Source organism: Varanus komodoensis, unplaced genomic scaffold, assembly GCF_004798865.1.
Source record: "Varanus komodoensis strain SLA01 unplaced genomic scaffold, ASM479886v1 scaffold42, whole genome shotgun sequence".
Lineage (NCBI taxonomy): Eukaryota > Metazoa > Chordata > Lepidosauria > Squamata > Varanidae > Varanus > Varanus komodoensis.
The window spans coordinates 2,182,966-2,209,691 of NW_025335972.1; the positions used below are offsets into that span (position 1 = coordinate 2,182,966).

General features: G+C 47.2%; 1 protein-coding gene across 1 annotated transcript in view; it reads right to left on the bottom strand.

Annotated features, from left to right (window-relative positions):
• Positions 1-4,024: 4,024 nt before the first annotated feature.
• Positions 4,025-26,726, bottom strand: part of LOC123030076 (extracellular matrix protein 2-like) — a 31,453-nt gene continuing 8,751 nt past the window's right edge. The window contains exons 3-10 of the mRNA XM_044443668.1: positions 14,936-15,217; positions 12,435-13,604; positions 10,836-10,951; positions 10,391-10,523; positions 7,191-7,348; positions 6,235-6,374; positions 5,526-5,852; positions 4,025-4,202 (exon numbers count right to left, since the gene is read on the bottom strand). Coding sequence (XP_044299603.1) covers positions 4,025-4,202; positions 5,526-5,852; positions 6,235-6,374; positions 7,191-7,348; positions 10,391-10,523; positions 10,836-10,951; positions 12,435-13,590 — 2,208 coding nt within the window. The 5' untranslated portion in view covers positions 13,591-13,604; positions 14,936-15,217. The remainder of the gene's footprint in view (positions 4,203-5,525; positions 5,853-6,234; positions 6,375-7,190; positions 7,349-10,390; positions 10,524-10,835; positions 10,952-12,434; positions 13,605-14,935; positions 15,218-26,726) is intronic.

Consider the following 26,726-nt stretch of genomic DNA (forward strand, 5'->3'; position numbering starts at 1 on the left):
TTTCTGTTTCTTAACTGTACCCCGCTAGCTTGTTGCCAGGGTCAAGCCATGCTAATGCCTGGAGAACAAAGCCCATGTGATGGACCTGGGAACAATCCAGCAAGAACATCTCCTTACACCTCAGTTGCTCATTTGTGATACATTCGGGTATGCCTTGTGAAGAAAATCAAGGCAATACAATGGGGAGATCGCAAGCTATGTGGAAGGGGGTCCCCATCCTTCTCCCCTGTTTCTGTACTCATTCAGTTCTGAAATGCTGCACCAATTCTCTGGCTTGTCTGTGTTTCTGTCCCTTCCCCAAAGCTAGGCCCCATGAGGGACCCATCCAGAGCAGGGAACAGTTAATGCCCAGCCTGCAGCTACAATCTCCTCTGATCTGGATCATAACAAAGGCAGTTCCTGTTTTGGGAAGGTCAGGGGGGCCAGCGGCAAATGTTAGCTTTGGCTGGGGCTTGCACTGCTCCCTCCAGTCCCCGCATCAGATTGACCTAACCTGGTGCCTCACAAATTGGAACCAGCTTTGGAGGCTGCGTCATGGAGGCCGTCCCCAAAGCCCTTCCCAGCTCAGGCAAAACAAAGCTGTGTGGTCGAAGGGGCTGAAGTGGGTCTTTAGCTCGCTCACAGAGCAGGTGAAGGTATTTTCATTTGTGATGCAGGAAGACGAGGACTTCCTACAGGGCGCTCTTCCCTTGTCACCCACACATTATGCAGCACGAAGTGGCGTTCGGAAGCACAAGCAATGTGATCCTGACTGCCTCTCCTCATGCCTTTCTTTCAACTGCACCAGCAGCTGCAGGGAAGAAGAGGGTTTCGATGGTGGTCGTGCTGCTGTGGGGTGGGGAAAGCCTGCTCCTTGGGCCACTCCTCCACGAGAAACTTCTGCAACGCTGCAGTTAGATGTGGCAAGGCACAGGGTGCTGGGGAAGAAGCCGTTTACATGGAGATAACAAGACCGAAGCAGGTTCACCAGCCTCTCCCCAGCACTGTGTTCATACTCCAGATGCCTCCTGCTCGCCAAAGCTGCCCTCAACAAAGCAAAACACATCAGGAGATCTGATGATGGAGCTGCCACTTCCCAGGTAGTTTGGCCTTAACAGGGGAAGGGTTCTGGACCATAACCAGAGTCAGGGCCAGGGTAGGCCTTTTCAGGCATGAATGAAAAGTGTGTTATTTTACATGCGTGTTGCTTCCCGTGGTAAAAGGCAGCCTTGAAGAAGCATGCACATAGCGGTATAGACAGCTGTAATAAATGGAATGGCACTCCTCCCCAAATCAGTATAGTTCATAATCTGTGCAACAATACACATAAAAATAAATATTGTAAAACATAATCTTAAAGCAGTGTAATTTGGAAAGTATGCATCCATGGTACACAAAATCTCACCCCCCCCCACTAGAATGTATACCACAAAAGAAGCCAACAACAATTGAGCCACAACCAATGTGTCCAAATATCTGAGGAAATCAGTATGTTTTTGTTTGGTGCCAAAAACATGAATGACTGGGCCAGGCAAGCTTCCTTAGGGAGGGCATTCCATAATTCCACAAATTCCTGCAGTACTGAATGCCCAGCTTTTCACAAGAAATGCATGGCTGGAATACAAGAGCTCACCTTGTATAATTGTGAAAATGGTGAGTAGAAAGAGTTGCTGTCTTTCAAGACTGTTAACAAAGCCATCCTCCAGCTCTGGAATATTTCTGTGTATTTCAATTACACTTGCAATTCCCATGCAAAGTGTGGATGAGTTAGAAGTCTCAACAGTTTCCTTAATTGTCCACTTCTAAATCAGAAGTTGCATTTCCCAAGAAGTTTGCTTCTCTTTCTAGTCTTTTAGAATGAAGTATCTCTGTTTTTCATGAGATGCAGTCAGGCAGACTCAATCTCCAAGAGGTATTGCAGCATCTTGAACACTGCCAGGTGCTGCTTCTTGTTTTCTGAGATTCCATATGCTCACTCTGAAATCTCAGACCAGACAGTATTGCTTTAAGTGGTGAGATATATCCTGAATCATGGTAAGAAATGTTCATCATAATGTTTTATGGAATAAAGAAGGAATTAAACACTTCATGTAGCATATTTTAACTATATTTTTATTGATATTTAAGAATTTTACAAGTGGAAAAAGTAAAAGTTTTACCAAAGTAGTGGGAGAATATGCAAACATCAGTGAAGAAATGCAAAGAGTATATCATAAAATTAATGGCATTTGCCAGATAAACACATTGGGGAAAAAAACAATATGATGTGATCAGTCCGCTACAGGATGATTATTGTGTGGAACAGTACTGTAGCAAGGGAGCATTATTAACAAAAGAAAGTAAATGAAACTATCCAAAGAAACCATTGAAATGAAATGAAACGAAATGAAAGCAGCTTCTTATGTTTCAAGGTCTTGTCCAAACATAGCTGAGAACTGACAGAAGTGTAACTATATATTTTCCCCCTGCAGTTAGTGACAGTTTTGGGGGGAGATTTACACCAGGAAAATAGGTTGGGGAGGAGAGTTAGGAAGAAGAGTTAATCCTCACTCCTCTTCCATGGTATAGCCCCAGACCAACTTAGCGCATCTAGCCAAGCAGCGATGTCCCATATAATACATAGTTTGGGCTTACAATGATCTATGCAAGGAAAGGCACTCCACCACTTGTCATGTTTATTTTCTTCTGGTAAACACTTCAGTTAATACAATAAGCTTTAAGTTCAATGTACCCACAGCTTTTCATGTGAAGAACAAAATAGGACATCCTCCACTTGCTAAGATCCAGAGTTCTGCCACCGCACAACTCAGCCCTGGTTTCTGTATGTAGCAGGATTGGGGAAATGCCGTGGTAGAATCTTGAGCCGCCACTGATGCTGGTCAGGTGTGGTGCATGAAACATAACAATTGGAGGTCTAAACCTATTACTACATTTCAGAACCACAAAAATGACAACCTAGAAAAATTCCAACAACAGACTCTCCCCCACTTCTGGTGAAAGCTGATTAAATCTTTTGCAATGATTAATATAATTCATTTTTCATTTATTACAAAAGTATTTAGTACTACATAGTGTGGGCTTCATTGTTTCCGCAGCCCTTCTGCAAATGTGTGTGCCATGGCCAATGGAAAGAAGCAGTTCTGCATCCTATTAAAGCAGTTGATGTTTATTTATGCACAGAGAATGGTGGGGAGGCAAAAGGATGGGTGAGTGAATGCCTATAAGGGTGAATAAGTGGGTCTGTGCGGAAGCAGCAAAATGTTCTTTTGACAGGATTCCACTAGCAGGATCATGAGATACTGCAGAGTGCATGGCTTCTGTAAGTACTCTTTCTGAATTGACTCAGTCAGGGGAAATTGCGTCCTCCAGATGTTTCGAACTACCCTGGCCAATGACCCTGGCCAATGGTAAGGGGCGATGGGTGCTTTCTTCAGAAACATTTAAGGGCATCAACCTGATAGCCCTTCTTAAAAGAACCTCTTTCAAGACTTTTGCATATGTTGCTAGATGAAAGGCAGTGGTGAATGCTCTTTGATAACATCCTTATTGGCTAGCAGTTCTCCCCACCTGCTTGAGAAAAACTCAAGAGGCAATTTTATGTTGGAATGTAGTCGGCAAAGGGGGCGGCAGTCCAGTTTCTGTGGCTGGGTGATAAGAAGAGGCCCTAGGCAGGTTGAAGGGTGGGCTTGAGGATATGCTCTCACTTTGGGGTGGGGGGAGACTGGTGCTGCCTTACAGACTAGCTGTCTTGCTTGGGGACTTGCCTGTGCTCACCTATGGCAAAAGCAACCCATGTTTCCAGGATTCCCTCGTCCATCAGAAGAAATCTGGCTATTTGAACGGCTGCCCTGAAGTCTGCATACCGCAAGGAGAAGTGGGGAGCATGAAGCTGTAGTTATAGCGAAGAGGGAGCATGAGTACCTTCCCTTGCTCCTGCAGAACCACCCCCTACTGTAGAGCAAGATCCCCCCATCATGCCAGGGGGCAGGAAAGGGGTTCCATCCCATTGCCTGTGGCTGTGGGAGTGAGTGATCTTCCAGGTGTCTTAGTAGTCGTCTTCGTTCTGCTGTGGCCGCAACACCACACTGTGATACGCTTTGATGCAGGAAAAGGCTGTGGGTGGGATGCGGCGGCGGTCAATCAGGTTGTTCTCCAGGTGCATGGAGATAATACTCGAATCCTCTGCCACTCGAGTGTCACAGACGGAGTTCAGCGGGATGTGCCTGCCAGGAAGAGAGACCAAGAAGAAAAGTTATGGAGCAAAGGTTTCAGAATGTCGTGTTAGCCATATGGCAAAGTTCCAAATTCTGTATTGGTGTGATAACTTCATTAGGCCCATCAAAGTATAACAAAAGATGTGCAGCACAGAACAATTCATCTAGCTTGGGGATGGCTGGCTGATGGCTACAAAGAGCTTCCATCCAGTTACATTCTCTGACATACACACCCAGCTGAAGGTGGGCAATTTCACCCAGGAAGGAGTGCTGACAGACCAAGTTTCTGACCTAGTGCTCAGTGAGAGGACATTTCAATGTTTTGATGCCACCCAACCAATTTGAACTTTTCTATACTAGATACTTATCAGGTGTTCAACATTTTCCACTTACAGTTCCTTACAGGCTCTGTAGTCAATGTCAAGACTCTTCAGTTTCACTTTCAACAAGAGCAGGGAAATTGTGACATTTAATTGTAAAAGTGAAAGAAAACACTTCCCCCCCTTGTGTATTTGCACTGTTTTTCTATACCACAATGTCACCTAGGGGAGATGTAGCAGAAATGCAGGAATGGAAATGTTCTTCATGTGGAGCTTGGATCTCAATTCAGGAGTGAAACCAAAAGCAGACCCAAAAGAATCAAAGCCTTGTAGAGAAAAGTTACTTGCATTGGGAAGGGTGCTTGACCACATTCCCAGCTCAGTGATCTTTTTTTGGCATCACGGCCAGGAATTGTTCCATCTAATTCCTGAGCATCTGGGCCAGTGAGAGTGTGGTACACCCCACTGAAGAATGGGGTAGATCTCACTCAATGCTCTCTGACATGTAGTGGCTCTCCAAATCCTTGTCTGGAGATCATGCAAGAGAGAACGGTGCTACTACATACTGAAACATTCTGGGGCCTTGGCCCACAAATTTGCAGATACTAATTTCCATACATTCTAAATGTGTATGTGTCTCTGTCTGTCATTAAAGGACCTTGTCTCCTAAGGACACCCCTATTTGAAAAAGGGGAAGAGGAGGGTGTTTGGTTTCAGAAGAAAACTTCAACCAGAAAGATTCAAGGAGGGCAGGTGAAAAGGAAGCACCTGTGGCAAACAACCAGCTCATCCAGGGGATCAGATGCAACAAGATTACCAGGGCCTCTGTGCCTTTATTTCAGCAAATGCCCATACACAGCAGTGGTGGGGCAGATGGTCTCCTGGAGATTAAAGTCTGCAAATGAAAGATTCAGGGCTCCAGCCCTGGTTGAACTGCCCCCTTACAAACTTGCATCAAAAGATAGAGCCTGAGATGAAGGCATGTTCTGCCACCAGGGTAGGGTCTCTCTACCTGATGCGATTGTGGCTCAGCCGCAGAACCTGCAGCCCCTTTAAATTCAGGATGCCGCGGGGAATGGCCTGCAGCTGGTTGTTGTCCAAGAGAAGTTCAGCAAGGGAGCGGTAGAGCCCGAAGAAGGAAACTGCATGGATGCCATCGTCCCGCAGCACATTGTGGGACAGGTGAAGAAATTCCAGGCCGGGCTTCATGTGGGCAAAGACATAGCCAGGGATACGTTCTATGCGGTTGTGATGCAGGGTCAGCTGCTTCAGGTGCCTGGGCAGAAAAGAGGGCACCAGTGCGAGGCGGTTGTGGGACAGATCCAACGACTCCAGCTTCCTGGGGGAGAAAAGGGTACACAGACACCCATCAGGGTTCCTGTCTCAAGTTAACACCAGCTAATGGCCTGACAAGAAAAGCCCACTGGTGCATATAAAAGCCATTTCCCGACATTCTTCACGGTGACCAAGAAACATATACTTAGATGGAGCTGCTAAGCTTTTAACAGCCATGGAAGAAGCAGAATTTCATTGTGGGAAGCTGCTTTTCCTGTCACTGCATCTGCAGTCTGAGTAAAAATAAATTCAATTCCGCTTGTCATCACACCCTTGTTAAAGGGACTCTCCATGCTGAGGGCAAGTGAAGGATGGCCTGCAGTCCCAGCAAGGAGACAGCAATATTTGATGCCATTTCTCCTGCAGAAAACGCTGGGGCTACTCACAGGAGGTCTATCCAGGCACGTGGAGCAATGCGATCCTCTTGCAACTTGTTGTTGCTCAGAACCAGCACAGTGAGGTTCAGGGTCTTGTTGAGGACACCCTCAGTTACCTCTTCGATGCGATTTGAGTCTAGGTGCAGCTCCTGCAAAGGCATAGGGGAGGGAGCGAAAGAAGCAACTTGAAGTCTGCCTTGAGATGGCTCCTGCCCCCTTCCTCATCCATCTGTGAACTCTTGCCTTGGTTGCAATTTTGTTCTCTCTTATTAGCAGTGATAGATTTGGAATATACATAGCCTCCAGACCCACAGCCCACCAAAAACAGCCATGCAAACCCACAAAGAGACCATTTAAATGTGGTTTTGGACAGAGTCACTTCTAAAGGGAGTTGAAAGGTGGGACAAGGTTCTAAGAACCTAAGAAGAATCCTACTGGGTGACTCATCCTGCATCCTCATTCATTTATCCAGTTAGAAAGGTGCCTTTTCTGCTGCTGTTCCTTGAGTGGTCTCTCACAAATCACCGGAGGAGGAGGAGGAGGAGGAGGAGGAGGAGGAGGAAATGTAGGGCCAAAACAGAGTACAAAAGACACATGCTGATTTATATGTCTAGACATAGACTGAAAAATAGATGGCATAATTTAAACAGAAATACAAACCATCTCACCATAGTAAGATGACTATAGTGGGGAAGACTGTGACCAAGTGACTTGTGTGTTCCTTCAAATTTAGAGCAGTCCTCTGAAAAGTAGGACAAATCACCACCATAGCCCTGTCTTCCAGCCACTGGTATTCAGAGGCAGGCACTGACAGCTGTCTTATCTTTCATGAAACCTGCATGCCCTCCAAAACAATTGCTTAGCTCAGGTTTAGGGGAGCAGTAATTTTGAAAGTGACTGCAGGCAATGCAACTGCATAAAGGGACTCAGGCCCTCCTGCTACAGATAACCACTGCCCTACTCACCTGCAAAGATGCAGGCAAACCTGAAGGGACAGCCCGAAAATGGTTCTGGTCCAGTCGCAGGTAGATCAGTCTGCTCAGGGGCTTGAAGGTGGTAGGGATCACATTCCCATCGTGCAGCTGGTTGCCTTCCAGCTCCAGGGTGAGCAGCTTGGAAAGGCCTAAGGAGTGCATGGGCATAGAAGAGAGGTCTCCAAGTGTTCTTCCAGAAATGGTGGAACCACCTTTTTGGTGGGGAACCCTGGCTTGGGGAGAAAGCCTGGCCCTCCTGGAGCTCCTGTCAGGCCCTCTGGCCTTCTGCAGAAGGCCCCACCTCCTCTCCCCTAACCAGTGACTTTCCTGGCTCTTGTGCCATTTCCCAACCATTCTAAATGGTAGAAATACCTCTCCCAGCTACTAGCAGTAAGAGCTTTAAGCTAAAATGTGCTGGCGTGTTTGGCATTTTGGGCCTTCCCCACTTTTGCCTTCAGCCCTCTCCCTTCCCTTTTGCCCTGCTTGCCATGGGAATGTGGCCCTGGGAGCTTCTCTGAAGTTGAACTTGTTCCTTGGGTGGAAAGAGGACCAACTCCACTATTGTCTGAGGTGGAAAATGGGCCCCTGGGCATGCAGAAATGACACTCAGAAGTTGATCTGCTGCTGGGAAATAGGCCAGGCTGACTCAGCCATTAGGCAGAGCAAGACAGCCACCTCAGGTAACTGACCCTGGGTGCCTAAAAGGGTGGCAAGTTGATGGTGGGGGTGGTTGTTACCGGTTTGTTTAAAAACTGTCCGGGAAGAGGAATTGTGTGATTTTTCTGCCTTGGGAGTCAAACTGATTTGCAGGGCTGGAAGCCATTTGCTGCACCACCAGAGCAGCAAAATCTCTTGTGTGGGACCTGGCAGCAGCAGGAGTGTTGATGTGATACACAAAATGTATTCCCTGAGCTCCTTCCATTGTCATCAAAGCATGTTCCCACAAAGCATGTGTGTAGCTTCCTACAAACAGGAGTGAAGGGGGGAAGATATCCCACAAGGAAGAGGGTAGGATTCGCTCTGGCTTCTGTAATCCAAACACTACATAGGTTAAAAGCATGTTTAAATGGCAGTCATGTATAGCTGACACCTCCCCTCAACCCCCTTGCCCCATTACCAGCCTTGCTCTTCTGCCCTGAATCTTCTGGTTTGAGATGCCAAGATTCAGCACAGAAAGAAGAAGACCTTCATCAGGAGGATTTCTAGTGGGAAGGGCCAGTCAGAAAGACAAAGTGGATAACCCCACTACCAAAATGCCCCCAGTCTGGGGAAGAGTAACTGCTGCTTGGCGCAAAGAGCCGCAATAACAAACCCAAGTTCTGCAAATGGCATGTGTGCATGCAAATCAGCCCAGTTTTCAAGTTTCCTTGCAGTGGCTGCTACTAGACCTCTCTCTGCTCTCAGGGAGAGGGAAGAAACAAGGGGCCTCTGTTAAGTGCACACAGAGCGGGACTGGCTCGCAGTAGGCCCGACATGTATGGCAGCTTCCTGTTTACACACCATTTATCAGCTGCTAACAAGCTCTGCTGGAACCAACCCACACACATCTAGCATGGGCTGATCCTAGGGAAAGAAAAAGGCCGGAATGTACACATCCTCCTCCAACCTCTGAATGGACTGGGAAATCTCCACTTTACAGTGTTCCCAGTGGAAAGAGCAGGATTAACATGCTGCATACATGAGAACAGGTTGCATCTGGACTTGTCTCAGGTTTCAAGGAATGGAGGTTGAAGCGACAATGGAGAGGACAAGTGTAACTAGATTTTATTTTGGTAGCAAGTTGTAGCCCAAGGAATTTTTGCGTGCAAGATCCCTTGAGTTGGGTTTGTTTGCTTCAGGTGCCGGTATCAAGTTATTTAGACACATAGATGCTGCTAGCAAAATGAATTCTCTTGAAATAATCACACAGACGATTATGTAATTGTTTTATGTCCGCATCTTGATAACATGTGTGGACTGTGTGTGATTTGCAGGAAAGCAGCCTTTTGCAACATTGTGCCCTCCAGATGTTTTGGACTACATCTCTCAGTATGCCTGTCCTTTAGCTGTATTTGTTGATGAACCAAAACATCTGGAGAGCAGGCACCAGTTGGGGGAAGGCTGCCATAGAGACTTGTGATAGAGACATAGAGATTTGTGATGTATTTCATCTGTAAAGATGTAGTAGGTGTCACTGCTTATTAAAAGCCAATGTGGGATGGCTAAAAACTGTCAGACTAGGACTGGGGAGATCCAGGCCCAAATTCCTGTGTGGCCTTTTCAGTGTGGGGCCTTGAACCAGTCAATGTGGCTTAGCCTGAGTTTAAAGATACATATAATTTGCTTTTATTTTTAATTTATTTTAGAAGAGAAGTCTGCTGATAAATCGTAGCTTGTTGGAGCACAATGTTGCTTGAGATTTCCTTTGAAAGTAACATGGCCCCCTTTTTGCTGCTACTGCCTCAGCAAAATTTCCTGTTGCACAAGCAAACAGGGTTGCCATTGTGCAAACAGTGCTCTGTGCTGGTGCAAAGTCAATGCTGCTGTTGCACAGATACCACTGGATCCTATCAATAAAATCATCTAGTGCTCACTACAAGCAGCTGTCCCTTTGGCCACTCTCATGAAACACATTCACACAGATATCCTTCCTTTGCTTAAAATAAACCCTCAAGGCAGCTAGCAACAAGAATTTGAAATGTATAAAAAGTAAAAAATAAGTAACAATTAAAGATTACTAAAAAAGAGAGTTAAAAAGCAGAAGTATATAAAGCATACATGCCAGTTATGAAAACAATTGAGCATCTTCCAGCAGAAGTACTTGAAGATTTTTTTTAAATGGCATCAGAAGTAACCAGGTAATTGACCTCCTGGGAGAAAGAGTCAGTCTTGTGCTTTTTGCACATTTATAGGGTTGTTTCCAGATGAGTTTGAAGCAGAAGGAAGCACCCTAATGCACAGTGAAAGACATGGCAACTTTGACAACACATAAAATCAGGGTCTTAGTTCAGTACCTACCAAATTAGGAAGCAGAAGGTATTTCTCATGACTACAGAATGCCAGAGTTGTGCAAATGTGTAGGGGAAGTGAATTAAAAGGGTGTCCCCTTGTGTTTACCTAGGAAGGAGGACTTCTGAGCAAATACAGAGTTTGCTCCTGACCCCCATCCCAGGAAGGAGCTTTTTTTTTAAAAAAAGTGGGAGGTCCCGTACCTCTGAAGCTATGTCTCTGCAGCCCTTCTAAATTATTGTCATTCATCTTTAGTTCCTGTAATGAGCTCGGTAAGGCTGGGATGGTAGTGAGCTGGTTCCCATCCAGATTTAGACGTTTCAGTTTGGTGAGATTCTGAGTGGGGGGAAAGAAGGTTCAATAACAATGATATTAATTGCAAGTGATGATCAGTTCCAGTAATCTTTTTTTAAATGATTCAAATATTATCTCACAGCTAGGCAAGACAGTAGCTTAGGAGCCACCATATGCTTTGCCTGTTAGATCCTGGCTGGGTAATAATCCTGCAGTGCTATGAACTCAACTCAGCACTGGCTGCGGTCGCCAAATGACTTTCCCAGTGGGTCAACGGCTCCCCATACTGGACACAGATAGTCTCAGATTCAATTCCCATGTTCCAAACAGACATCTCCTTTCTGCCCCACTCACCTTGAATGCTTCTGGGTGCAGGCCTGCAGAATCTAACTTGTTTTTGCTGAGATCCAGCCATTCTAGATTGGGCAATCCTGAGAAAACCCCAGCTGGGATGTGAGCAATCTCATTTTCTGGAAAGTACACAAGAGGAAAGGAGAAACATGCTTAACGAGATCCTCCCAAAGACTAGGAATTTCAGGGAAAGCGTAAGAAAGACTCAAATGTATGTACCACATTCTACATGAGCGTTAAAGCAGTGAACATAAAGTACAATGGCACCAAAACAACACTAAATATAGCAATAAAAACAATAAAACACTATTGTGCTATATGTATTGGCAACGGGAACATAACAGCTTAGTTTAGATCCCGCAATCCAACCCAGTAAAGCACAGATCTGAAACCTCCAGTTCTGCAGGACACCCCATCTCATCCTGTCCCCTAACCCAAATCCAAAACCAAAAACCACATTTTGGAGCAAAACCAGGTCATGGCCTGCTTCACACCAATCACTAGGAAGTGGGAAATCTGTGATCAGAATCTCTCAGCATTGCTGCTTATTGAGGTTAAAAGTAGCCGTGTGTATTCTCTCCCCCTACAGTTAAACTGAGACCAGAGTGCCGAAGAAGGTGGGAGTTTAAAATGCTTTCCCCCCTGTGCCATTTCCCCCAGATGTCAATGGCTCTTTGCAGTGGCTGGGACAAAAGCTGGAGACAGGTGATCATTTTCCCCTGGAGAACGAAAGGCAGCTTTAAAGCGGGATTGCAGCTCGTGGTATGCACACCCAACCCACTTCTGCCCTTTCTGAACACGTTTTGACAATATTTCAAAAACCTGGAAACACAGTTGACTGGAGGGACAAAAGAATGCTGTGTGAGTGTATCATGGGAAACAAAACCTCTCACAAACTCAAAACACTGTTCAATAACTTTCCCTTTCAGCGAGCAAAAGATACTTTACTCCTGTGGGTTGCATTGTTAGAGCAAAACATTTAACTTCCATTTGGATCCCCTTCCTCTAATACTTGTAATATTTGTTTACTGCTTAATGGCTTAATATTGTCATGCACAGGTGATTCCAAAGGATTCATCCATATCTGGATGCACATCTGGGGAAAGGGTTCTAGCAGGCCCAGAACCCTTTGACACACGGGGCAAATTGGGTGAAAGAGAGTAGAGAGTATGTATATTCCGGAGGTACAGAGAGGATTATGCAGAAATGATTGAAGAGGGCTACAAATCTAGATACATTTACTGGGGAGTGAGTGGCTGTTTAGGACCATGTTAAATACAGTGCATGCAGCTTGCCCTCTCTTTCTTATTTGTAAGTAAATGTACTTCTCCTAGCCTGGATCAGGACTGCCACGTGTAGGTTGGGAAGACTTAAACTTTTCTCTTGCAGCTATTTGCTCCCCTAATTCTGCCTCTCCATTATAAGGTGGCAATACAAGAAAGGAAGACACCATCTCTGGGTAAGCATCTATAAAATTCCACTGTAAATTTGTTTGGGAACAGCAGAGCATTGCATCTGGAGCAATACTGGGAGTGGTGAGGGGAGATAAATGGAGCAGCAGCACTGGGTGGGGGGGGACCCCTTCCCACCTCAGAGATTCACCTGCCAGGTAGAGGGATTTGAGGGAAGAGTCGCTCAGTCTGGGCACGTGCTTCAGGCAGGTGTTGCCACATGCAATGGCATGTTCCGAAAGCAGGCATGTCGTCGGCAGGGAAGGCATGATGGGCTCAACCCTTTCTCTGGGTACTGCAGGACGCCATCTTGGTGAGCCTGCTCCCACTTGGGTGAACTTCCTGCCAGATGGCCTTTGTTCCTTTGAGCTCTCTTTTTGGGTAGCATTCCTGAAAGGGAGGCTGGGCATAAGCCCTGTTCTTGCCTGGCTGCCGTTCCTGTGCAGTGGAGCAGACTCTGTTCTCACCAAGACCCACTTGACATTTCTCTGGGAAGAACTGGGCTCCTTCCTTGGCACTACCCAACTGGCATTCTTGTGGGAAGGTCTCTGCTCCTTATTCTCCTCTGCCCAGCTGATGTTCTTTTGCTGCAATCTGTGCCCCTTTCCTGGCAGTGCCCGAGTGGCATTCCTCTGGGAAGTAGTGAGCTTTTCCTCTGGCAATAACTGGCTAGCGTTCTTATAGGAAAGAATGTGTTCTGTCCTGGCTTCAGCCCAGCTGGTATTCCCATGTGAGGCACCAGATTTTTTCCCTGGCAGTGCCTGGTTGACATTTCTGTGGATGACAGAGGGCCTCTTATTTGTCTTCGCCTGGCTGACATTCTTCTGCAAGATGGCCTGCTTTTGCCCCGGCAGTATCCAAGTGGTGTTCATGGAGGGTATGCCATGCTTGTTCCTTGACAGGACCTGTTGGTCTTTCTTCTGGGGAAGCCTGGACTCTTTTGTCCCCTGTGCCCAAGTTTTGCTCTTTGTGAGGGTGCTGTGCTCCTTCCACAGGGGTTTGTGGCTGGCATTTCTGTGCAGGTCCTTTCCTGATGATGGCTTGCTAGTGTTCCTGCGGGGAGGCAGGTTCTCCTTTTGCGATAATGCTTGGCTGGTGTTTCTATGGAGAAGTCTGAGTTCTTTTCCTTCTTTTGTCCGAGTGGCATTTTTCTGGGCAGGACTAGAGAGTTTCTGGCTTTCATTTCTGCGCCAAGGACTTGGCACCTTTCTTGTGTGAATCTTGGTAACATTCCCATGTGCAATGCCATATTCCTTTCTTGCCTTTGCCCTGTGGGGGGCAACATCTCCCTTCACTGGTGTTTTCATGGCATGGATCAAACCTGTAAAGACAGGAGATGAACACTGAAAAGCAACACTTGCCGGAGACCTCTTGGAACTGACATGGCAAGCCCTACAGTTAACAAGTAGACAATGCAAAGGGTGCTTGCAGGTTTTTGTTGTGTAATCACACTGCCTCCTTCATGGAATTTTACAGGAGTTCCAGATGTTGTTGTTCTCTGGTTCCTGTATTTTCCTGCCTCTTCTCCCATCCTTTTGCCAACCACAGAAAATCCATTAAGGAGAGAAAAACAGACACAATCGTTGCAGGATTATTTTGATTTGGACTCTTGGCAGCCTGCTCTCTGGAGGCATCCCTAATTAACAGCCCTTATTTCACATGGGACAGTATAACCAGAGAGTTCTCTGCTGCAGACACCACATGACTTGCAAACAGTTCCCACTCATTCAGAGAGGCTTGCGCTAGAGCACATTTCCTCTGTCCCAGCGGTCAAATCAGCCTCCTACACAGGCACGCTGAAAGCCATCGGAATCCACCATCGGAGGCACTTGCCTCCTGGTTAAAGCCCTCTCTGTTGGAAATGGAGGAAGCACAGCAGCTTTATGTACCCATCGGCTGCAACTCCAGGCAAGCTGTTCACCATAGCGGGATACAGGGGACATCGAAGCCATCTCTCATCCCGAGGCCATAAAATGCGAGCCTTCCCTGTGCTTGGGCAGGCTGTACGTGATGCCTGTGGTCAGATCCAGCACCACACCTGGCACCCTTGCATAACTGTTGTTGCCTCAGTGTCCTAGCAGGGCTCACCAATGCTTATGTCTGCCCAGGGCATCCTAAGGCAAGTAGCTGCATCTGTGAGCTGCCATTTATAAATGTCCCACCATGCCACTGAGCCGTGCTATACCAGGGGGGTGGGGGGAGGCATAGTGGGAAATTTAAAATGGCAGCTTGAAGCCTCCTAGCATTGTCTCCAGGCAGTCAGCATGCTTGAGGGGCAGCCTAAAACTGGTAGGCGTGCTTTAAGAAAAAGAGACCGTACAAGGGCAAACCTGCCAAGAACACAGCGCCATTGGGACAGAGCCCCGCTGGACTTGCTCCACCGTGACCCTGCACCTTGCTGCTCACCTGCCTGTCACACTGACCCAGGCAATGGACTCCCTGCCATCTGTCCACCCAGCACGCAAGCTGTGACAGTGAACAGAAAGAGGAGGAGGAGCAAGAGCAGCTGGCAACAGTGGCGGCGGGAAGGATGTCTTGCCCCAGGACCCTCCAAAGCCTGGAGCCAGCCCTTGAAACTGTGGCAGACCTATGAGCAAGCCGCCTCTTGTCCCCTTCTTCCCACTCTCTTTCTTGCCTCTTTAGGATGCATACCTCCCACCTGGTTGAAGCTGATGTTTGTTCCAGGACCAGTAGCATCTAATTTGCCAGTGGTGCTGTTGGTCTCTATTTTTTTAATGGCCAACACCTTTTTCCCAGCTTTGGCCGCTTCTTCATTCTTGGCCACATGTCCCTTCCCCAGATTTTGGACATCCAGATGGGCAGACACCTTTCTTCTCAGGATGCTGTTCTTGAGAACTGAGGGCTTTCTGCCTTTATGAAGCACCTCTTTTTCTCCCCTCACACTTTTCACACCGATTCCAGACTTGGAAGTCCCTAGAAAATGAAACAGGAAAGAGAAATCAGGATGCCTTTGTTACTTTTGTAAAAAAAATATGCACATACTACTTTCCCTAGATAAAAAACAGTTCCTAACATTATGGCCCATTAGAGAAACATTACCGAAGGGAGGGCTAATTAGGCTGATAGGAGCAGATATTTATTTAAAGCTTTTATATAGTAAAAACTCCCAGAATGGTATGCAGTAAAGCGGCATAGTATGTCATCAGAGGGAGGGAGCAGGCTTCATTCCTCCTGAGTGGTGCCATGCCATTCACTCCTATGAAAAAAGTAAAGTGCTTCATTAGGGAAAACTGCTGTGGGGAGGACAAAACATTAAACTGGTTGGCCTAGCAGCCACCCTGACAGTGAATGTGCCTTTGCAAACACAAAAGTGTTGATGGCATGCAATAGCTGGTGGCTACTGGCTACCAGCCATGTGCTAGCCTTGATGGGAGCTGAATTCTGTGTTCTGACTGAATGAAGAGTGGTTGGAAGGTAGCCAGAGAAGAACACAGAATCTGGGATTTTGGAACTAGAGGAAGGAGAGGTTTACAACAGTCTGTTATATGATCAGAGGGACTGATGCTATTTTGAGACTGATTCCATCTGTTGTGGTACTTGTTTGCTCCCCCAAACTCAAATTGTATGTATGCAATTTCATAAAAATGTCATCCACATCTAAAAAGCCTTCTGCAAAAGTGAGGTGACTATGCAATGGCTGCCCATGGAACTTCCTACTCTGCTTGGGGAACCAAGGAGTTAGGAAATAATATACTGAAGTAAGTGCTCATCAAACAGAAAGTCCTGGACAAAAGGTACAACTCCAGATGTTTTTGACTTCAAGTTCCAGAAGCCCTGCCAGCCTGGTCAATAGTCAGGAATGCCCAGAATTGAAGTTCACAACATCTGGAGAACTACCCACCCTTCTTCTAGAAGAAAGAAGAAATTATAGTAGAACAGTCCATATAAGGTTACTTGCTTTTAGATTCTGAATCAGAAGCAGCATCAAGAGCTGGGCATCTCCCAAGGACACACACTCCAGTAGGGACCCACTGGCAGGAGTTCACTGCAGGTGCTCCTTCCCTTCAATATGGAACCTGCTGATTCACCTGCCTCTCACTCTGGCCAGACAAGGGTGGTGCTGAAAAACAGCAGTAGCAGTTGCCACAGCCTCCTTGCTCCCTGGCTTTCTGTGTGATGTTAAGAGAGAGGAGAGCTACTAACAATGGTGCTAAAATGGAAGACTCATACCTAACTAATTCATCCACTGAATGAAGCTACTGCAGCCTTGGTCAAGTGGATCCTGGCCAAAGCATAACCTGCAGAGCCAGTGTGGCGTAGTGGTAAGGAGTGCAGGAATGGGACTCATGCAGTCTGGGTTCTAGTCCCCACTCAGGCACCCCACTGGGGCCACAGATTCTCAGCATAAGCTACCTCACAGGGTTGTTGTTGCAACAATAAGACGGAGAGGAGAAGGAAAATTATGTAAGCTGCCTTGAGTTCTTGGATGGAAACAAAGAGGGGTATAAATACATTAAACAAATAAAGAAAGGTACTGTGGCATTGTTTACTGAGTGTTCCCCGTATGTGAGCACACTCTTCTCTGTGGATTTGGCTATAGAAAGAATCTTGGTCAGGCATTGACAGGGATATGCTGAAGATCACACTCTGAATTCGTGAATCCAGAATCACTGCTGCTCTTTGGTTGGTTCATAAGTCACAACACTGCTGAAGCCAAATTGCTTTTCCAACATTCCAACATTGTGGCCCCTTCCAACTCTAGTGTTGGGCTACTGCTGAAGAGTCTGTGACTAACCCCTCGAGTAACCTCTCTTAATTGCTCCAATATCAGTTTTCCTTCCCATATTGGGTGGGGGGGGGAGTGGCATTAAGTACTGATTTTCTTCCAATTTCCTTTGCATTTTTAAAGTACTTTTTACTATCAAAATGGGGGGGGAGGTGAAATAATGAAAGGAAAAGCAACTTAAGGACTACCTTAAACAGTATTTGACAGTGGGATTCTACACATCCCTAATAAAAAGATATCCCCACTGTATTTCAGATCATACTCCCTAATAAATGTGTTTAAGATTACCTGCTTATGTTCAAAGTCCAATTATTTATTTATTTAGAATATTTATATGCCATCCTGTCGTGAAAGCCTCAGGATGGCTTACATAGATAAAATAATATAAAACATAACACAAATGAATTACAGACCCACACTGGCTGCAGTTAAAAACATATAAGCCGCCCCGAGGCTTTTTGTGAATGGGGCAGCATAGAAATGTTTTAAATAAATAAATATAAGAACCAATATTAAAGTTATTAAAATATTGCTAGAATAAAAAGGTCTTAACCTGGCACCAAAAAATAAATAACGATGGGGCCAGGCGGACCTCTCTGGGGAGCGCATTCCATAGGCGGGGCGCCACCGCAGAGAAAGCCCTCCTTTAGGTACTTTGCCTCCTAATATCTTTCATGGAGGGTTCCCGGAGGAGGACCTCTGCTGCCAGTCTCAGGGAGGGCAAATACGGAAGAAGGCGTTTTCTTAGGTATTCAGGTCCCAAGCCGTTAAGGGCTTTATAGGTGATAACCAGCACCTTGAATTGAGCCCGGACTTCGATGGGAAGCCAGTGAAGCTGATAGAGGACTGGGGTTATATGAGAATAATGCCCAGTCCCTCTCAGCAACCTGGCTGCTCTATTTTGCACCATCTGAAGTATCCGGACTGTCTTCAAGGGCAGCCCCACGTAGAGCACATTGCAGAAATCCAACCGGGAAGTAACCAATGCATGTGTCACTGCCACTAGGCAATCCTCCTCCAGGTAGGGACGCAGCTGATGGATTAGCCGAAGCTGAAGGAAAGCGCTCCTCACCACCGCAGTCACTTGAGCTTCCACGGACAGCTCCGGGTCGAGGAGCACTCCCAAGCTGCGAACCCTATCCTTTAGAGGGAGTGCAACCCCATCCAGGGCAAGGTCCAAGTCACCTACCCAGGAGCCTGATCCACCCACCAACAGGACCTCCATCTTGTCTGGATTAAGTTTCACTTTGTTAGCAGGCAATCATCACTAATCTCCTAGCTATGATTAACTGAAAACAATAATACAAGGTGGATCTACGAACGAGAAACTTTTAATTAAAATCACAGGAATCCTGAGAAACCTAAGAAGCATTCAATATTGCAAACATCCCCTCCCCTAATAACTCAGCACTCCACAAATAGTTCTGAAAAAGCATGGGAGGAAAACACATAAAACCCTGCACTACAGTGATTTGATAACAACCTCATCTGTATTCCCCCATTAAATGTAAATAAACAAAGTTCTGAATAAATGTGTTAGTGTGGAAACAACTGTGAATTGTGGAATAGAATCTCAGATCCATGCATAAACAAATGCTATAAAAAAGAAATATTTCCATCATGTGACCTAATGGCAGGCAATTGATTGCCAAAGAACAAATCTAGCCCCCAAAGTCTTCTTTGTCTTGTCCTCAGAATAGATGTGGGTTTTGGTTGGACAATAGAAAGCCATCCCGAAACTGCATGCAGTTTTGCCATAGGTACCCTGGTGTAGTTACTTTGGTACACCTGTTGCCCTTACAGCACAGACACATACACAAAACATGAGTTACACAGCACAGACTACACTACACATGCAGTAACACCCCCCCCCATTTTCCTACCCCCCTGCATCAACCCAGTGAGCATGTGTGCATTATGAAGGCTTGTGCAGCCATATGGAAAGCAAGACACATTTTGGCTGAAATATTCTGGTTTCACTCCCTCTCAATCTTGCAGCAGACCAAGAACGTAGAATCACAATTGGGCCGGTAAAATCTTGGTTGAGCACTAACCCCAACTCTTAGTCATAGCAGATGGAAAGGCGGGAACCAGTGTGGGCAGACACACGCAGAGCAGGGTGGAATGGATGGGACAGGAAATAATAAAACTGACCTTCATGTCTCCAGGGAAAAGCAGGAGACTGCCTCAGTTTGATACATTTTGTGGGAGTCTGCCCGCCCTTGCTACTGGGGCTGGTCCTAGACAGTCTGTTGCCTAAAGCAAAGGACCAGAGATTGTTCGATCGCACACACCGACATTGGGTAGATTTGCAGTTCAGTCCCACACTTTGGGCCACACCACACCTGAGGCAAGCTTATTTTTTTATTTTATTTATTAAAAGCTTTTCTATCCCGTCCCCTACAAACGTCTTGGGGCGGCTTACAATACCCACAATCCTCAGCTTAGTAGTGGGCAGCAGGCCACAAGATACCCACAACTGTGGCATCTTGCTGCCCTCTGTACCAGAGACGGTGGGTACCTCACTCGGCCCAGCTCTGGGCTTGTCCTGCCTGCCCGCAGCTTCTCCTTCCAGGCAAGCCCTTCCTGAAGCCCCTCCCTTATGAGCGGCCACCACCCACGCTGACCTTCCCCGACTCACTCACCTTCCGCCACACCCTTCCCCAGGATTTGCTCCCGTGCGGTCAGCGGCTTCGGGTGGTTCAGCGGATGGGCTGGTGCATGAAGGGCAGGAAAGAACGGGGAGCCCAACTCCTTGACGGGGCTTTCGTTTTTGCTCCGGCCAGCCAGGCCAGGAGGCACCCACAGGGCCAGGAGCAAAAGGGCGAGAAGAAGGCGCTTCATCCCTGCGCTGCCTCCCTGACGGCGGGGCTGCTGCTTGGCTGTGTGCTGGGATCCCCACTCGACACATACTCCCGTAGAGCGAGAGGTTTTATATTCTTCATCCCCACAACTCTGACGATGGGGAGGAAGAAGGGGGGGAGGGGGGAGGGGAAGCACAACTCTGACTGGAGCAAAGGGAGCAGAAGTTCTGGCAGCACCACGCAAGGGCCTGGCAATTATCGTCAGCTGGGGAACCGGCCCACCTAATACAGGGAGCTTGTCTCTTAGCACCTGGCCAGGCTCCGAGGCCTCACACCAATGAATGGCGCTTCTGTGCCTGCACACAGCCAGCTACTGTGCAGAAACCCCAAGCTACTTCTGTGGAAGGAGACTTGACACCCCGGGGGCCTAGCAGCTGCCCCAGCCTGTACAGAGCCAGGCCTGTGACTACAGGGATAAGCATTTGTCTCATGGAGTGCCATGGATTTTTACTGGCCAGAGGGAGAACAGAGGATCCAGTGGGTGCCCTATATGGTCCTAGGGACTTCGGATGTTTATAAAAGTTCTCAGATGAGCCCGCTCTCTGCTTGTTTTATATACACCATCATTTACACGGACAGAATTGTTGCTGTGTCTAGTGTGTTCACATATTACAGTAAGCCATGGTGATTCATAAGCCAGGGTTGGCTCGTTGTGTTGTCTCAATTCAGCCAGAGTTAACAATACTGCTAGGTTGAGATAACATAAGCCATCCCTGGCTTATAAGCTTCCCTTGGCTTATTGTATTTTGTGAACCCAGTTGCCTGAAATAAGACCATTAACTCATCACTACTTTCCTTGTGCAGACTATGGATAGATGAGGCTGTGAAGCTAGATCTCCTCAAAATGCTCTAATGTTCACCTTGAAACTCAGTTTGCTTTTTTCCATTCCTGGTTGTGAGTTTGCATGCTTGCGTGCTTGCTTGCTTGCTTGCTTGCTTGCTTGCTTGCTTGAACGAAATACTGTGCAAACTGGGTTTTTAAACTCTGCAGTTGCATGCACACTTTCTCCTTACTGACTAAATCATGAAAATGGACAAGTTCCCCAAACTGTTCATTTTGAAAACCTATGCATGTTTCTACTGGTTGCATATTTCCAAGGTGAACACAAGCTCAGGAATATGCAAACATTTCCTGAAAAATGTGCTTGTCTTCCTGCGTGCAAGCAAGGTAAATTCTGTTCCAACATCAATATAAATGAAATTTTTGTATATCCCAATTTCGAGCTCAGTGTTAAATATGTTCCTTTCCAGGACATTCTTAAGGCTTGAGAGGTGTCTATGAGGAAACCTGGTACAGGACTTGCCAGGGAGTGCTGACCCACACAGTGTGAGGGCATCAGCTAGATTTTGTCAGAGGAACCTCTGAAGATTGGAGGGGATCCTATGGCAGAGTTTCAGTGGTTCTTCAGCAGTTGATAGCAAGGAATTCATTAGGAAGTTCCTTGGAGTTTAGTAGGAAGTTTGAAAGGCCTCATTCTCAAAGGTAATCCACTTGGATTTTACCTCAGGATAGCTACAGTGAGCATACACTATAGGGCCCCAAAACTAACTAGTTCAGAGCAAAATGAGAGCAAAGTATTCCTGAAACCTCTCTTTAGCAACCAAAAATAAATCCCCCCAGAAGCACAGCCAGATAAAATATTTTTCTGCCACAGCTTGGGACTGTCTGGTGAGAGTTGTTTTTCTAGCAAAACTATGCTTCTTGTGAATAGCCCCAGACAGCTTCCTTTTCTTCAGTAACTGACAAGGGTTCACACAACATGCTAAACCACTGTAGCTGCAAAGCCACCAGGGCTTAGTGTGTTGTCCAAACCGAGCACACTTCTGTGGGCTGGCTACAGAGCCACCAGAACAAATTATGGCTTGTGGAGGAGTTTTGTAGCCATACCTGGGCTTGCTGTGCTATCCAATCCTGAATGACAGAAGTGCAGGGGCAGTCCAAACTGTACAGGCCTGCCTGGCAAAAGCAGCAGAAAAGCATGCTGCTCTAGTCAAGCAGTTAGCTGCAACGTCCACTGAAGGCCACCCTTAAATTGTTACAGTGACACGGGGGGGGGGGGCAGGGGTGCAGCTGGCAAGGCACCCTTTCTCCAGGCCCACTGCAATCCGTTTCAGCTTTAAAGCACTTTTTGGAAGATTGCAGACTCCTTCTTTCAGTACAAAAATACCCTGGGAATGCTGATTAGAAGGGGGTGTCCCCCAAAGCACCTTGGCTGGCCGGATCTTCTTCCTGCTCCATCCCTGGCATCAGCAGGAATGCAGGGGGAAGCTGCCAGGAGTCCACCATGTGCTGTCTATTCAAACCTTTCTGGAGCCTGGAGGGGGGGTGTGTGCAGTGGGAGAGCTCAGCCTCTTCTCCTCCAGCAGTGGTCAAAGGCAGAAATCAGCTGCTCAGCCTCCCTCCTTCCCTCCCTCTCTCCCAGAGAGGAAGCCAGGCCAAGCACTAAATGTTGGGTACTGCCAAGCCACTTGGCCTGCCTTCCTTGAGAGGGAGGCAAGCAGAAGGGTTGGCACCCTCCACTCGCCCTGAATGCCTTGTCCTCCCTAAGTCATGAGGAGGAGGAGGAGACACATGGGGCCCCTTGGGGAGGGGTGTGCAGCAGGCACCAGCTCACCCCTGCCCCCAACTAGTGCTGCACTCCAACCAAGGGTGAGGGACAGCAGGCTGGGGCAGCCCATTCGGCTGGGCCTCCTCCCAGCTGCAGACATATCCAAACCTAAATGCTGCTTCAGCTGGGGAAAGCTGCCTTGGGGGAGAGCTGATGTTTAAGGAGCCCAGTCTCCAGATAACATTCCTGCCCAGGCTTCTGGAGCCATCTGCATTGCCCTCACTGTCTCCACGCTGAATGCTGCCAGGCTGTCACCCAGACACTGGTGAGCAGTTTCCAGTTGGTGTTGTGCATTTGGGTTTGCTGTGCGGACTGCTCGCTGTCAGACATCATCTCATTTTCTCCTCTGTACCTTCCCATCTGTGCATCTGCCTGGAAAGATGCTAAAAAGAGAAAGAGGTTGAGGGGCAGGGAACACAGAAGAAGTGATGCCATGAGGAAGAGGTGTTCCCCAAGAGGAACTTAGGTGCTCATTTTTGTGCTCAGGGCTGGGTGGCCACTACTGTGGCAGCAACTGAATGCACAGTTTGGCCTAGGGTGCTTCTGCAGTCTGTGTCCTATGAGTTGTACTTATGGGGAAGGCTGCAGAGGTTGTTGCTACAGTTTGGCAAAGCTGCCCTGAGGCTCACTTTGGGGGAGCTACAGTGAAGCAGCAGCATCTGGGTCACTTCCCTGACAGGTGAAAAGTTCTGGGGCAACACGTCCAGCCTGGCTTCATTAAGGAAAACCCATTAAGGAAGAAAAGACAGAATAGTTGCATGGCGCCTTCAAACTGATAGTGCTAGGAATGCCCGCCTCTAGTAGGACCAGTTGCCTTATTCTGTGATTCTAACCTGGTTCACATGACATGCTGGCCCACTGTGGCTTAACATGGCCATGTGGCTCTTGTGTTCTGCCAGGTGCCTGGCTTGCTGTCGTTTGTATGTTGTGTGAACCCAAGTAGTAGGAGTTCTTTGAGGGTTAGACAGCCTGCACATAACCCATGGTTATCTGAGGTTTTTCTAATGGCACAACACAACAGTGCCTGTGGGTGAATTAATCCATGGTGATTGTGCACGTCAGGTCATTCTGTGGTATAGTGGTTAGAGCACTGGACAGAGACACAAGTTTCCACACAGTCACAACACTGAAAGGATAACCATCCATTTCCTCTCAGCTCAAGCTTGCTTACCTCCCAGGGTTGTTGTGAAGACAGAATTGGAGCAAAAACAAACATATTGCCCTGACATGTTAGAAGAAGGTCAATAAATCAAGCCCATCTTAGATTCCCTCCTAAAGCAAGTTCACCAGGGGTAAGTGGTGCTGTGAGGAGGAGGAACTGCTCTGGACCAAAGCTCCTATACATTCCCAGCAGGTTCCCTGGTCATAGAGTGCAGACTTCTCCAATCTGGGGCCCTTCAAATGTTTGGACTACAACTCCCAGGATTCCTGCCCAATGGCCATATTGACTGAGGTTGTTGGAAGTCCAAAGCATCTGAAAGGTGGGGGAGGCCGGTGGCTGCACTGCTCAGCAGTGCTGGGAAGGCTCTGGCTTTGACTTCTAGTTACTGCAGGTTCTACTTGCTTTGACCCTGAAACACAGTGCCCCACCCCCTCCAAGGATTCTGTGTCCCCTCTGCTCCGTTCTCCCAGTCTGAGAACCACTCACTCCAGTGCGACCCTTAAATTGTGTTCAGCCATGCACAATTCTGGGAGTTGCACTCAATGCCCTCTGTTAAATCTCTCTCAAATGGACAGCAGAGTGTGGGACAGGTTTGCTGTGAAGGAATGGGGTGGGGACATACATTGTCAGTGTTTCCAGATTCTCATTACTGGCTCCCAGGCCATTTCCCACTGCCTTCAAGTCAGACACAATGATTGTGTGCATCACTGTGGCTTTGGCACATTCTCCACAGGGACAGATCCTCCAGACAAGCTAAACATTGTGCTTGTTTTCTTTGCATTTGGCATTGAGCTTCCTTCTCTTTCACCTTAACATGATTTCTTTGCCCTTCCCTTAAGAAACATGCCCTTTTTATTTTGCCACTATTGGGATGAAGTGAGGGTGCACGCATTTCCATACAGGGTTGATCTGGGTGGAGACCAGAAAGGGAAAAACCTTCTGAGGTTTAGGACTGTAGCATTCAAACATGCAACCTTGTACTTGCAACCTGAACTGGCACTGTCCAGAAAAAGCTCTATCCAAGGCTGGGGTGAGTAGCTTTTTCAGGTTCAAAAAAGTGAGTTTCACTAGGGTCACACAGAAGCAGTTCTACATCCAGGCTAGATCACCTCTACTCTCACCATGGATGCCTGGCCCAGCCTTTGCAGTTTTGTCCATTTGCTGTTTATTAGCATCAGGGCCAAATAGGATCCAGGCACTTCTCCAAAGCCTGTACTGGAAACCTTACAAGAATCGTATGTCTCACGGACAAGGCCAAAAACAAGAGTTGGCACGGTCAGGCACTCACACAACAGCCTTGCTGTTGCTCCTCTGCTTCATCCTCTCCACCAGCTTGTTCACCTGCCTGTCTCTCTGGTCCAGACAGCAGTGGTGCTGAGGAGGCAGCCTCCTTGCTCCTGGGTTCTCTGCCTGACCGGAACCCTCCTGGCCTTGCTCCACTGAATCCCTGCACCTTGTTGCTCACCTGCTCTTGCTCTGACCCAGGCAATGGACCCCTGCCCTCTGCCTGTCCAGCAAGCAAGCTGTGACAGTGAGCAGAAAGAGGAGGCGGAGCAAGAGTAGTGGGAAGGGCGTCTTGCCCAAGGACCCTCCAAAACCTGGGGCCAACACTGCTTTCAGGGCCCTTCTCTTCCCTCTGAGTCCATGGAAATGGAGGAGAGGAGTTGTGAGCACAGCACTAAGACCAAATCCTCCCCTTCTATACCCCCATGGGATCTGTCACTCTGGGCTTGCTTCTAGCATCAGAGCTGGGATGAGAAGACAGTGCCTGAGCTGGAGCAATGAAACATGGAGGGAGCACAGTGGGTGGGGGCAGCTTCAGCTTCCATCCTCTGCACACTACACTATATGTCAAAGCAGGAGTCTTCCCTTGTTCCCATTTTATGCCTGAATGGGAAACACAAGTCTGGCCCTCAGGCTGAATTTTGCCCTGTGTGGAAATAGCAGCTGGGAGTGTGAGTTTAATCAGGAAACCTATGCCTTCTGATTGTGTTTTTCACATAGGGCAGTATATAATCCTCACCATCACCACTATTATTAATGGGAAAGCATTAAAACACACAGCAGTTCCATAATCATGACCCACAGTGGAAAGCTTACAATCAAGGTCAAAGAGCAATCCTGGTCAGGGATCCCTTGAGGGTGCAATCCTGTGCATATTTCGGCATGGCTGGCTGGAGAATGCTGACTGCTGCAGGACTGTTTGTGGAAATATGCATACGACTGTGCCTACAACATTCTCATGATCTCTCTCCAGCCCCGGCTGCCAATACTTTTGATAACTTAAGACATTTTAGTCCGATGAATCAGCACGCTGAAAGAGCTGTTCTTCCTTTCTCATCCTCCCCCCAGTGAATTTGCTGAAGGACAAGGCTTGGGTTTGGGGAGAGTGAAGGTGCCAACCTTTGGAAGAGGCCCCTGATGTAATGGCCAAAGGACTCCTAACATCAGCAACACAGCCTGGATTTACTGCCAGGATTGGGATGGAGCTTGAGTTATGATAATGGAACTTACTGCTTCTGCAGCTATAGCTGCATCAGAGGCATAAGCTATTAAAGTATGAAATTGCATCAAGGATATATGCCTATTAAAGAAGCAATCGTTCACCCCTACCCCTATAATTAAAGAGAGAACTTGGAAACATGTCTGCAGTTTGTGCTGGTGTGTGTCATTTAGTGCAGCCTCCAAAAGGCAAAGATTGAAAAGTCATAACCAGGACTAAAAGTTTATGCTGCAGTTTCACAGGAAAACAGATAAGGAAGCACAAAATTCAGGTTCATTTGAATCTCAGCTTTTTTTTCCTGAAGAGCAAGCTTCTAGTCCTTATGTGTGTGTGAAGCCATATCCACTGAAGTCTCAGGAGAAGGGCTTATTAAGATTCCCAGAGGTTGAGGGCAGAGCTTCAGCACCTTGTACAGATCCCCCTGCTACCCATGACCAGAAAACAATCAATTCAGTGTATTAGTAAAAACATATATAATTTATAAATAGTAAGACAAATATTGTAATTTAGTTTGTGTAAATTTAAGTTTAAAATCCAGCTTTTCTTAGTGAAGAATTT